The following is an 11,755-nucleotide window of genomic DNA, read 5'->3' on the forward strand; positions in this document are numbered from 1 at the left end:
AGCTTTACACAGGGCTGGTTTCATGGGTGAGCAGCCCGTGTGGCTGCACTAAGACAGGTCCCATGCTTGTTGTATTTCTCTGTTAACACTGTCTTGAAATTCCTAATAATTTTTTAACAAAGGACCCTGAATTTTTATGGGCACTGGGCTCCACATATCATGCAGCCAGTCCTGGCTGTAGAACCCATTTGGATGTTTGTTTCTTCTGACAAACAGAAATGGAATTTACCTGAATTTAGGCACTGGCCCAGGAGTGAACATTCCTAGAACTGCCCTTAACTGCTCCCCTGCCAGACTGTTCCTTCTTTTTCATATCCATCTGTTGGGCCCACCATAACTTCCCAGAACCTTGCTGGGTCTGTAAAGAGAACCCTGCTGCGCTGAATTTGACCTCAGCATCATCACCATTCTGTTGGCAACCTCTGTGGTTGCCAAGAGGTTGTGGTGTGGCAAGACTCCTGTCCTGCCTGACTCCAGCTAGTGGTGTATAAAGGAACTCCTGCTCTAGCCTGACCCTAGCTGGTGGGTGGCCTGGGTCTCTGAGGATGCTTTCTTCCAGAATGGACAAAGGAGGACAGAGCGGGTTAGAAAAAGCTAATTATCAATCAGAGGTCAAGAATGACTGCTCAAAAGTGGACTTCTACCACTGAATGTTGCCTAACCACCCGAGCCTCAGTTTCCCCGTCTGTAAATGGGGCAAGCAGAGGAGGTATCAACTTCCACAGTACTGCCAAGAGGACAGAGAGTATGCGTTAAAGACTATGTGGTTCCTGGAGCTTTGTGTTAGCACTCTGTGAAGCAGGTAATTATGTGGGTCATGGGCCCCTGGGAGAGCCTGATGCTATCTATGACTCCTTCCCAGCCCTTCCTACGCCCCCCAAAAACGTCATCTCTCAAAAGAGCTCGCCCACGGTGCCAGGGTTTGACCCAGGTGTTCCTGGACCCAGGTGAAGGCACGGGCCTCTTCAATGCTCACTTCAACGGTGCCGTCTCCACTCGGTTCTCGAAGCCTCCACCTGTGGTTCACTAAACACGGCCACCCGCATCCGCACCACCCCTCCCAACCCCAACCCCCTCCCCCGCCTCTGCAGGGGGGCTGATCCCAGCTGCCTGCACAGCCCCCGAGGGTCCGCGCGGGCAGAGCGGCCGCAGGAGGGGGCGGGCCCGGCTGTCGGCCCGCCCCGCGGCGGGCTCGGGGTGAGGGCTCCGACCTATGACGGGAGGGAAACTCCTGTGTCCGGGGGGCGGGAGGGAAGCGTGCAGCTGAAAGGCGCATTGATGCAGCCGGCGGTGGCCTCGGAGCGCGGCGGGGCCGGACTGGGATCACGTCTCGGCTCCCGGGTCGTCTCCTCCTCCTCCTCCTCCTCCTCCTCGCCTGCTCCGCGCGTCCCGGGGCCGCCGCGCGCCATGCGCCTCCAGGGCCCCGCCACCGGCTCCCCGCAGCGGCTCCTCGGCCTCCTGCTGCTCCTGCTGCTGCAGCTGCAGGCGCCGTCGAGCGCCTCCGAGACCCCCAAGGGGAAGCAAAAGGCTGTGCTCCGGCAGAGGGAGGTGGTGGACCTGGTGAGTCCGGTGGAGGGGACAGAGCCCCGAGCGGGGACGGGGGAGGGGGTGTATGTCTAGCGTGCGCCTGGGGGTCCCGCTTTGCCTGAGTCTCCAGGGAAGGAAGGACCTGGGCTTTGCGGGTAGTGGAGTCCTGGAACTGGCGAGGTAGACCGGTATGAGAGGGCCATCGTGAACCAGAGATGCGCCGCGGGTCGTGTGGGACGCCCCAGAGTACAGGGAGTCGCCCAATAATTTCTGACCTCTGAGCCCCCATCGATTCCCGACCCCCACCCCCCGCAGGGATGGAGAGGGTTAGGGCTGCAATGAGAGTAGAATGGGGAGCTTGGGTAGGTTAGAACGTGGGCCAGGGAGCTGCCTGGGACACCCTGGGCTATCTGATCTCCTGGGTGGGCCTGGGCCAGGGACTTGCAATGTGTCCTTTGTTGGGGCTGGTGGCCACGTCTGCCAGCGGGAGAGAATAACAATCTTCACCCAACATCCGTCCAACTCTTTGTAACGTGATGACAGTGAGTCATGTTGGGTCATCCTCCTAGGGAGTATGGGCTGCAGTTTACTTTGTTGGACGACCACAGCTGGGCCAGGAATTGTTCAGAGGGTTTACGATCAGAAGGGGAATTGAAGGGGCCCAGCACTAACCCTCCAAGGACCCATTTCATTGTTCTGTTTAGACAGATGGGCAGCCCTTCCAGACACCCTGGGTCTTCAGCCTGTGAGCACCAGGTAGGAGCATCACAGCCGAACTAAGGGGAGAAGACAGTTACCAGGAGAGCAAATAAATAGCCCAGGTGCTTTCTGAAGGGGTAATCTATGGGAAGGCCTGTTTACTTAAAGCTCTTTCCTTCTAAAAGTCAACAAACCCAGTGAAGGGCAGAGTGGGTCTCTACCCTGAAGCAAGAGTGATTCTTTCAAAACCACTGTATTCCTTGGTGTATGATAAACTTCAATCTTTAAGCAGACAAATATAGTGTTACAGGCATTGCAGGACATAAGAGGGGGCATTTTTTGCTAAAAAACTGTTTCGAATTTGTTAAGCTGCCATTGTAAACTGAGCTAATAAGCCAAGCTCCCTGGAAACTAGAACTATGCCAGATTCAAACGCTCTGTAAAAAAATTCCTGCCGTTCCACACTGCACTTTTTGGTGTGGTGCTATGTAATTTTGCTCCACAAAGCAGACTGTGTGTTCAGGGCTACAGTTCTATTTTCAGTGCCTAAATTGTTTAAAACTGTACCAAATGAATGTGGTTCATGTGCAGTCTGCATTTTATGAATCTGTCGTTATGATACACAAAATACCCCCTTTCCCTATAAAGCTAGCAACTTTTTTTCTTTCCCTCCAAGGATTTACAGTACCTGCGGTTTCCCACAACTCTAGCCCGACTTGGAAAACTTTATTGTGCAGCCTGGCTCAGGTGCATCCTGTAATTGGATTTGGTTTTGCTGGGGGAAAAGAATCCACACAGTCATTAAGGTTTCAACAGATTCTATAAAGCAGCTTCTTTGTACAGGATCTTTCAAAGCCTTCCTTTCAAGCGTGCAACAAGCTCTGCCCCCTGGTGGCCAGTGAAAGAAACAGGGGTTCCTCCCACAGACATTTATGGAACCCCCTACCTGATACTAATCATGTGCTGGGTTAGTGAAAGAAGTGAAAGAAGGCAGATGTAATACCTGTGGAATCGAATTCAGTAAAATTATGTGGTCTCTGAAATGCAGTTTTTAGATAAAAAGGTGAATAAAAATTCTCAACCATGGCACAATTGACTTTTGGGGCCAGATGATTCTCTGTTACGGGGACTGTGCTGTGCCAGTAGCATGCTTAGTAGCATCCCTGCCATCTACCCACTAGGTGCCAATAGCAATCTCTCCCTCCCAAGCTGTGACAACCAAAAATGTCTCCAGACATTGCCAGGTATCCTCTGGGGGACAAAATTGTCCCCGTTAAGAACTGCTCATATATAGAAAAATAAAACTTTGCTCTGAGGGGAATAACAGTGAAAAAAAATCAAAGAATACCAGAAGTTTTATTGTTTCTCCCTTCCCACTTGAAATCTTTGTGTAAACATTGCCTATGTCTGTTAGTGAAAGTAACCTATCTACTAAATGAAAATTAAAGTATATCTACTAAATTTAAATTTAAATCTACCAAGTAAAATTAAAGTACATCTACCAAAATGAAAATTAAGTATAAAATAAAGCCAACTAGAATGTTTTATACTTTAGCGTGTCTTTGAGTACTTTTGCAATTTTGTTAAATACGTTTCTTATTATTTCTCTGGCAGCAAATAAATAGAAGTGTCTTTTTTTTTTTTCTTAAAGTCAGGAAAATAGCACTGGTCAAAGTCATAAAAATCATTTAGCAAAATAAAGATCAAATTGGTGATGTGAGAAGATTGATTGGCAAACATTAGATACATAAGGATCTTTCCTAGGCAGTGTCATTACTGAATTTAATAATATGACCATATCCAATCCTAGATGGTGAAATTAAAAAATAAGCTTTGTTAGAGAAATGCAAATCAAAATTACAATGAGGTATCACCTCACACGGGTCAGAATGGCCATCATCAAAAAATCTACAAACAATAAATGCTGGAGAGGGTGTGGAGAAAAGGGAGCCCTCTTGCACTGCTGGTGGGAATGTGAATTGATACAGCCACTATGGAGAACAGTATGGAGGTTCCTTAAAAAACTAAAAATAGAACTACCATCCGACCCAGCAGTCCCACTACTGGGCATATACCCTGAGAAAACCATAATTCAAAAAGAGTCATGTACCACAATGTTCACTGCAGCTCTATTTACAATAGCCAGGACATGGAAGTAACCTAAGTGTCCAGCAACAGATGAGTGGATAAAGAAGATGTAGCACATATATACAATGGAATATTACTCAGCCATAAAAAGAAATGAAATTGAATTATTTGTAGTGATGTGGATGGACCTAGAGTCTGTCATACAGAGTGAAGTAAGTCAGAAAGAGAAAAACAAATAACAGTATGCTAACACATATATATGGAATCTAAAAATTTTAAAAAATGGTTCTGATGAACCTAGGAGCAGGACAAGAATAAAGATGCAGACGTAGAGAATGGACTTGAGGACACGGGGAGGGGGAAGGGTAAGTTGGGACGAAGTGAGAGAGTGACATTGACATATATACACTACCAAATGTAAAATAGATAGCTAGTAGAAGCAGCTGAATAGCATAGGGAGATCAGCTTGGTGCTTTGTGACCACCTAGAGGGGTGAGATAGGGAAGGTGGGAGGGAGATGCAAGAGCGAGGGGATATGGGGATATATGTATACATATAGCTGATTCACTTTGTCATACAGCAGAAACTAACACAACATTGTAAAGCAATTATACTCCAATAAAGATGTTAAAAAAAAAGCTTTGAAGTTATTTTAATATATAAGGAATCTTGATTTTTTTTTTTTTTGTTCTCACTGGACAGTATATTTATAGAGAATGATAGTGTTAGATCATTTATACAAATAGGGATTGTTAAAGTAAAAATTTAAATGAATTGGGTGTGCGGTTTGAAGGGTCTAATAATTGACCAATTCAGGGATAGGCACAAGAATTAGGCAGATGGAGATCCAGCTTTACCACCGATGCAACTATATTGCTGTGTGTGGCTTATGGCTATGTGTGTTAGCCAGCAGGTTTGCTAATGCTCTCTTCCCCAGTCCTAGTCCACTCAAGGGAGTGGACACACTTGCTCTGGGCCACTATCTCACATGGTCTTGAGGAAATAATGAGAATAATCATGGCTGACTATACTATGTGCCAGGTACTGCTCTAGTACATTTTATGTATTATCTCACTTAAATCTCCTACAAGGTAAGAATCTTTATTATTTTTCCCCATATTTCAGTTAAGGAAACAGGCATTGAAATGTTGAATAACTTGCTCTATCTCACATAGCTAATAAGTGGTGGAGCCAGGATTAAAATCCATAGTATATGACTCTAGAATCTATCACTCAACTTCTACGTGATACTACTGCACCACCCCCTCAAGGAAAACACAGATAATCCTAGCACTTAAGAGTTTGTTAGATTACTGCCACCCTATTAAAGACTAATGGTCACTTGCAATGAGATTATTTATTCCTTCTTGGTGGGGAGGGCTGAGTGGGGTTGGAGGCCAGAAGTGTTCCAACACTTCCTCCACATGAAAATAGGGAGGAGAAGCAGGTATGCTTATCCAACTTAGAGATATTGCCAGTGTAAGATAACTATTGAGTTAAGATTTCATTTTATAATTATATCTCTGAGAATTTATCTTAGGGAAATAATTGAAAAGAAGAAAAAAGCTATGTGGATAAAGACTTTCTTTACAATAATGTTAACGATAGAAAAAAAATAGAAATAACGATCCCCAAATAGTGCAATGTTTGCATAAAATTGTAAAAGTATAATTCTGAAATCCAAGTCTCTTTACAATATGTAGGGTTAGAAGAAAAGAGCAGTATATCAAGTTATGTCTACCTTATAATACAGCCATTTAAAAATTATGTATGCTTTTAATGAGCAGTAGAAAAAAGCAGGCAAATGAAATCATTTTCTCTTCTTTGTGTGTGTAAAGTCTGCCAAAAAAAAAAGAATAGGAAAGAAATCCCAATATTTTAGAAATGACTTTAAAAATTGGTTCTTTATATATAAAAAATAACTCATCTGGAACATGGGCAAGTGGTATGAAGGGATTCTTGACTCCAAGGCCTCAAAATAAATGCAGTTCTGATCAGACTGAGTCTTTGAATCTTAAGTGAAGGGAGTTTTTCCCCTCGTTCTTTTTTCTGATGCAGTATAATGGCATGTGCTTACAAGGGCCCGCGGGGGTGCCTGGGCGAGATGGGAGCCCTGGGACCAATGGCATCCCTGGCACCCCTGGGGTCCCAGGTCGAGATGGATTCAAAGGAGAAAAGGGGGAATGCCTGAGGGAAGTCTTTGAGGAGCCGTGGACGCCTAACTATAAGCAGTGTTCGTGGAGTTCACTGAATTATGGCATAGACCTTGGAAAAATTGCGGTGAGTAAAGTCTGAATTATTTTAAAGTTGAAGTAAAACTTAAAGGTGTTCATAGTTGAGTGGTAATTTTAAGTGTGCTTTTATTTTATTTTTACTAAAAGACAAAAAATATTAAGGAATGGGTACCGTGTGACTTCTAACTTAGGATTAGTGAAAACATTGATAACATTTCAGAATTAATTTTATAAAGCTATTTCTGAGATAAATATATCACCATATTATTTTAACCCTAACAATACTTAAAATAACTTACTCTTTTTTCTTTTTTAATGGAAACAAAAAGGGAGAGCATAGGTGTCTGTGTTGGACAAGTAAGCAACTTTCCAATCTTGTCCTAAAGTGATTTTAAATTAGTCTAAGAAATTCTGCTGGGGCTCCAGATATAAAGGTGGAAAGAAATATCCAAGAAATTAACACATGATTGGAATTATCTGGAGGTGGGGAGTCCATTGGTATTTGTCCTTATTCTGGGTAGCAGACCCAGCTTAAAATTGCTAAGCTTAAGCGAAGTAGAATGGACCAGAGATACACTACAATGACCATTTAAAATTATTCTGTAATATTTAGGGAGAAAAATTACTCAAAGTAACCTGTCTGGCAGTGCATTTGGATTAATGACTCCGTCACTTTGATTAGTGTTTGCTTCCAAAGTAACTGGCGAGTCCACTGGGATGGCACAGAGTTGAAGCTGGTGCCATTTCAAGCCTCTTTCTTCTTTTGTTGACAAACTCTGTACATGGTTCTGTATCCACAATATATTATTCCTTGATATTAACCACTACTACCACCAGGCAAATAGAAGAGATTTTATTTTCATAAAACTCTCAGGTTCTAAGTAGCAATCTGTGTATTATCGCTGCTCCTCTTTCAGCTCTTTAATGTCTGCTCTATTATCTATAAAAATGTTTGAGACTGTCTTGATTTGATTTCTGTGTGGTCGAATTTCCATATAGCTTCCATAGTTTGGTGACTGTGACCAGTTATATTTTCACATGTGATTTCTTAGAAGGCATTTTGTTAAAATGTTGCCTACTTCTTTAAACACCTGACGTTGATAGACTGGTTGCTTAATTATAGTTCATCAAAAGTTGCTGAAAAAAAAAAAAAAAAGTTGCTGGCTGAGTTCTCTCTAAAAACTTGCCCTATGGACTCTGGATTATTAATACAATATGTTTTGAAGTTCCTTTTAGCAGTGGTCAGAATGGGTTTGGGAGCCTTCTACGGGTAAAAGATAGTAGGACCATGAGCCAACAGACAAACAAATTTTGCAAAGACCTGGGTCTTATCGTTGTGTCATGTAGGTAAAGACTAAAAACCCCACCTAGGCTTTACTCCTGATACTGTTTTCTGTCGCTTAAAAAGAAACAGGTCAGGGACTTCCCTGGTGGTCCAGTGGTTAAGACTCCGTGCTCCCAATGCAGGGGGCCCGGGTTCGATCTCTGGTCAGGTAGCTAGATCCTGCATGCCGCAACTAAAAGATCCCGCACAAGGCAATGAAGATTGCTCATGCCTCAACTAAGACCCAGTGCAGTCAAATAAATAAATAAATATTAAAAAAAAAAAAAAGTAACAGGTCAAAGTAATGTATATGGGCAGTGCTAGGCAGGGATTCTGTGTTGTTCACTGTTGTATCTGTAGTATCCAGAACATAGGAAATAATTTTGGAATAAAAAGAAAAGTAAATACATAGACTGTTTTGGTCTAAAATACTGAAGACTGGCTGTTTTTGGTAAAAACTGAAAGATACCCTCAATGGAGTGAATAATTCTAAGAAAGCCATAATTCTATTTTCTTAGAGTTTCTAATATCAGAGTCTCTTTTCCATCTTGCAGAGAACTGCTTTCCCTCTGTAAAAGCTAAGCTTTTTAAATGCAGTTTGGGGAAAAGGATCATTAAATAAAATGCACAATACAATTTGAAAGCATCTTTTTAATTAAAATGAAAATGCTAATTAAGTCCTATTTCTGTGTTTGTGACAGGAGTGTACATTCACAAAGATGCGTTCGAACAGCGCGCTGAGAGTCTTGTTCAGTGGCTCGCTTCGGTTAAAATGCAGAAGCGCATGCTGTCAGCGTTGGTATTTCACGTTCAATGGAGCTGAATGTTCAGGACCTCTTCCTATTGAAGCCATAATTTATTTGGACCAAGGAAGCCCTGAACTGAATTCGACAATTAATATTCATCGCACTTCTTCTGGTACGTAGAATGGGGACATTACAGAATGTGCCTCAGATCTTTAGAGACCAAAGATTAGTCTTCTGTCCACTATCATGGTAGGTCATAGCAAGCTTTCTGTGCATAATTCTCAATCCTGGTTGCACTTCAGAATTTCTTATAGATCTTTTAAAAACTATGTGGATGCCTGGGTCTCATCTCTGATCAACTGAATCAGAATCTTGGGGTAAGACCCCAGCAGCTGTATTTTTTAAAAGATCACAAGGTTGAAAATCACTGAGTTAGATGAAATGGAGAAATAGCCAATAATGCCGTAGAGCAGTGGTTTTCAACCTTAGCTATACCTTGTGTTCAACTGGGGAACTTTAAAAAATCACCGTGCCTGGGTAACACTCCTCCATGAAGGCTGACTTAATGGGTCTGGTTGCACCCCAGGCAATGGAACTTCCAAAGTCTCTCCTGGGGCTTCCCTGGTGGCACAGCGGTTGAGAGTCCGCCTGCCGATGCAGGGGACGCGGGTTCGTGCCCTGGTCTGGGAAGATCCCACATGCTGCGGAGCGGCTGCGCCCGTGAGCCATGGCCGCTGGGCCTGTGCGTCCGGAGCCTGTGCTCCGCAACGGGAGAGGCCACAACAGTGAGAGGCCTGCGTACCGCAAAAAGAAAAAAACAAAAGTGAGGCTTCCTTTGTTTAGTCAAATAAATTGCTTTTTTTTGTTTTAGGTCATCTCTGTAACTAAACAAAGTCTCCCTTTATGATTAAAACCTCTAAGAAAATTCCATGTGAAGCTTATTTCACAGAATGGATATGTATACATCTTTAAAAAATATTTATGTGCTAAGAAAAAGAGAACTTATCTTTATGAGACCTTTATTAAGTATTAGCATTTTTAATTCCCTGTACATTAAGTAGATTTAACCTAGCTTGCTGAAGTAATACAGTTGAGCTAAAGGTTTTTGCTTTTTGTTCTATAGAGACTTGTAATTCTCACCTTGTTTTGCAGTGGAAGGACTGTGTGAAGGAATTGGTGCCGGACTAGTGGACATTGCTATCTGGGTTGGAACTTGCTCAGATTACCCGAAAGGAGATGCCTCTACGGGGTGGAATTCAGTGTCTCGTATCATTATTGAAGAGCTACCAAAATAAATCCTTTCATTTTTGTTCCCTACCTCTCTTGTATTATACCTTTGAATGGTTCATTTTTGTGACCCCTTATATAATTTTTATGTGTACATCTGAATGAAAAAACAAAATTAAATGTGTTTACAGACCAAAGTGTGATTTCACACTGTTTTTAGATCCAGTATTCATTTTCCTTCCATCAAAACTGGTTTTGGGATTTTGTAGAAGATTAAAATACTTTCTTCATATTCCCATTCCCTGAACCTATAATTTGGAATGTTATTGTGGTCTCCGTTTCTTTCCTGTTCTCTTAGTGTAGCACTTTTTTAAATATAAAAGCTACCAGTCTTTGTATAAGTTGTAAATGTTCAGAATTGTTTAATATCTGTGAAATAAAACTTATTTCAAACAACCTTAATATCTTTAATGTAATTGCCACTAAAATCAGGGTTTCTGGTACTTTATATCTGGAGAGTTGAGGATAAACCTGATTTTGTATTTATCCTTTTGACAATCATGTTTTAAATTTAGTACAATAGTCCTGTTCCATATTTTGAGGGATTCAAAGAGAAAGTGATATTTATGTGTCAGGAAATGCACTAGCACTTTAGAAATTTTATCTTAATTTAACAAAGAGTAAAAAGACGCGGACTCTGGTCTCAAATTGCTTACCATTTGGAAGGGAAACTAAGATACAAAAATAACAAATCAAAGATTAATATGTTGATTGTGACAAAAGTTGAAGAGATGATATAATTCAAAGAAAGACCTATCACTTCTGGCTGAGGTGATCAGAAAGAATTCATGATGAAGTAAGTACAGGTGTTAAGACTGATAAAGTTAAGTAAATCCTGGGCTTGACTTGGAAGTGTCAGTATGAACTCATAAGTTACTTTGTCTTAAGTAAAGCTATAAAACAATTAACAATAGAATCTCCTAGCTTTGTTTACTGAAAAGACCTAGAAATAATGACCAAACTAGTAATGCCCAGATTGTGATCTCTATATACCATTTTCTACTAAAAGGAACTAAGGCTCCTTGAAGAAATGGGTGATTTCAGCTCTGGGGCAGGAAATGTACAAGATGAGCCTGGAACATCTTGGCAACTATGAAAGACAACTCAACAGGATCCAAGAGCCAATGTGGATTGGTTCTCACTGGCAGAGATGATACGATTTAAGCATCAATGAAGATAACAACTGGAATGGTTTGAAACACATCAGATATGTTTAAATGCATGAGTTCATAATGATATTAAAATAAAATTCATTGGTCAACTTAGAGGATGCCAGGAAATCAACTTGTTACTTTGAAATTTGGGGAAAAAAGCAAAGCATTTGTTCTGCTTTCTCTACATGAACTGTATTTCTGGGTAACCAACTTGTTGATGAAGGAAAATTTCTCTATAGAATGTGTGTGTGTGTGTGTGTGTGTATTTTATAGCACTATATATTGGTATAGATAACAAATGAAAAGTGATAGGATATCCCTCTTTTCAACCCTTCATGATTTCAGGGCTCTAGCAATGATCATCAATGACTGATAACATTCCAGCATGAGAAGAAGACTATGTGCCCCCTAAGGAAAGCACATTACACTCCCCAAGAAGTTGTTTTGCAAGAAAGAATCAAACCTGGATCTGATTTAGCCTCCAGATACAACCGTTAAATTTTAGGCAATACAGGGAATAGAAGAATATGTTAATTGACATATCAGGATTATAATCAGCAAATCAGGACTATGGGAAACTTGAAAGACAGCTGGGTTTCTTCAACACATATCCTGCAACAAAAGAGAAAAAGGAAAACATGGATTAAAAGGTTTAATAGATATGAACTCTTTTCAGTGTTTGGACTTTATTTGGAT

General features: G+C 41.6%; 1 protein-coding gene across 2 annotated transcripts; it reads left to right on the forward strand.

The window, feature by feature from the left end:
• Positions 1 to 1,240: 1,240 nt before the first annotated feature.
• On the forward strand, positions 1,241 to 11,179 carry CTHRC1 (collagen triple helix repeat containing 1). Of its 2 annotated transcripts, none has more exons than XM_027131579.1 (4): positions 1,241 to 1,560; positions 6,373 to 6,594; positions 8,574 to 8,790; positions 10,915 to 11,179. In XM_027131579.1, the coding sequence occupies exons 1-4, from the start codon at positions 1,279 to 1,281 to the stop codon at positions 10,929 to 10,931; spliced, it is 738 nt and encodes a 245-aa protein (XP_026987380.1). In that variant the 5' UTR covers positions 1,241 to 1,278; the 3' UTR covers positions 10,932 to 11,179. The 2 variants fall into 2 exon arrangements, with proteins under 2 accessions (XP_026987380.1, XP_026987379.1); XM_027131578.1 differs by lacking the exon at positions 10,915 to 11,179 and adding an exon at positions 9,771 to 10,307 and having other exon boundaries at positions 1,245 to 1,560.
• Positions 11,180 to 11,755: the final 576 nt, after the last annotated feature.

Source organism: Aethalodelphis obliquidens, unplaced genomic scaffold (assembly GCF_003676395.1).
Source record: "Aethalodelphis obliquidens isolate GAN/ISIS:26980383/991018 unplaced genomic scaffold, ASM367639v1 scaffold39, whole genome shotgun sequence".
NCBI lineage: Eukaryota > Metazoa > Chordata > Mammalia > Artiodactyla > Delphinidae > Aethalodelphis > Aethalodelphis obliquidens.

Coding starts and splice junctions, on each gene's coding strand:
- CTHRC1 (XM_027131578.1), top strand. CDS start 1,279: ATGCAGCCGGCGGTGGCCTCGGAGCGCGGCGGGGCCGGACTGGGATCA. Junction 1,561..6,372: donor AGAGGGAGGTGGTGGACCTG/GTGAGTCCGGTG, acceptor TTTCTGATGCAG/TATAATGGCATGTGCTTACA. Junction 8,791..9,770: donor TATTCATCGCACTTCTTCTG/GTACGTAGAATG, acceptor CTTGTTTTGCAG/TGGAAGGACTGTGTGAAGGA.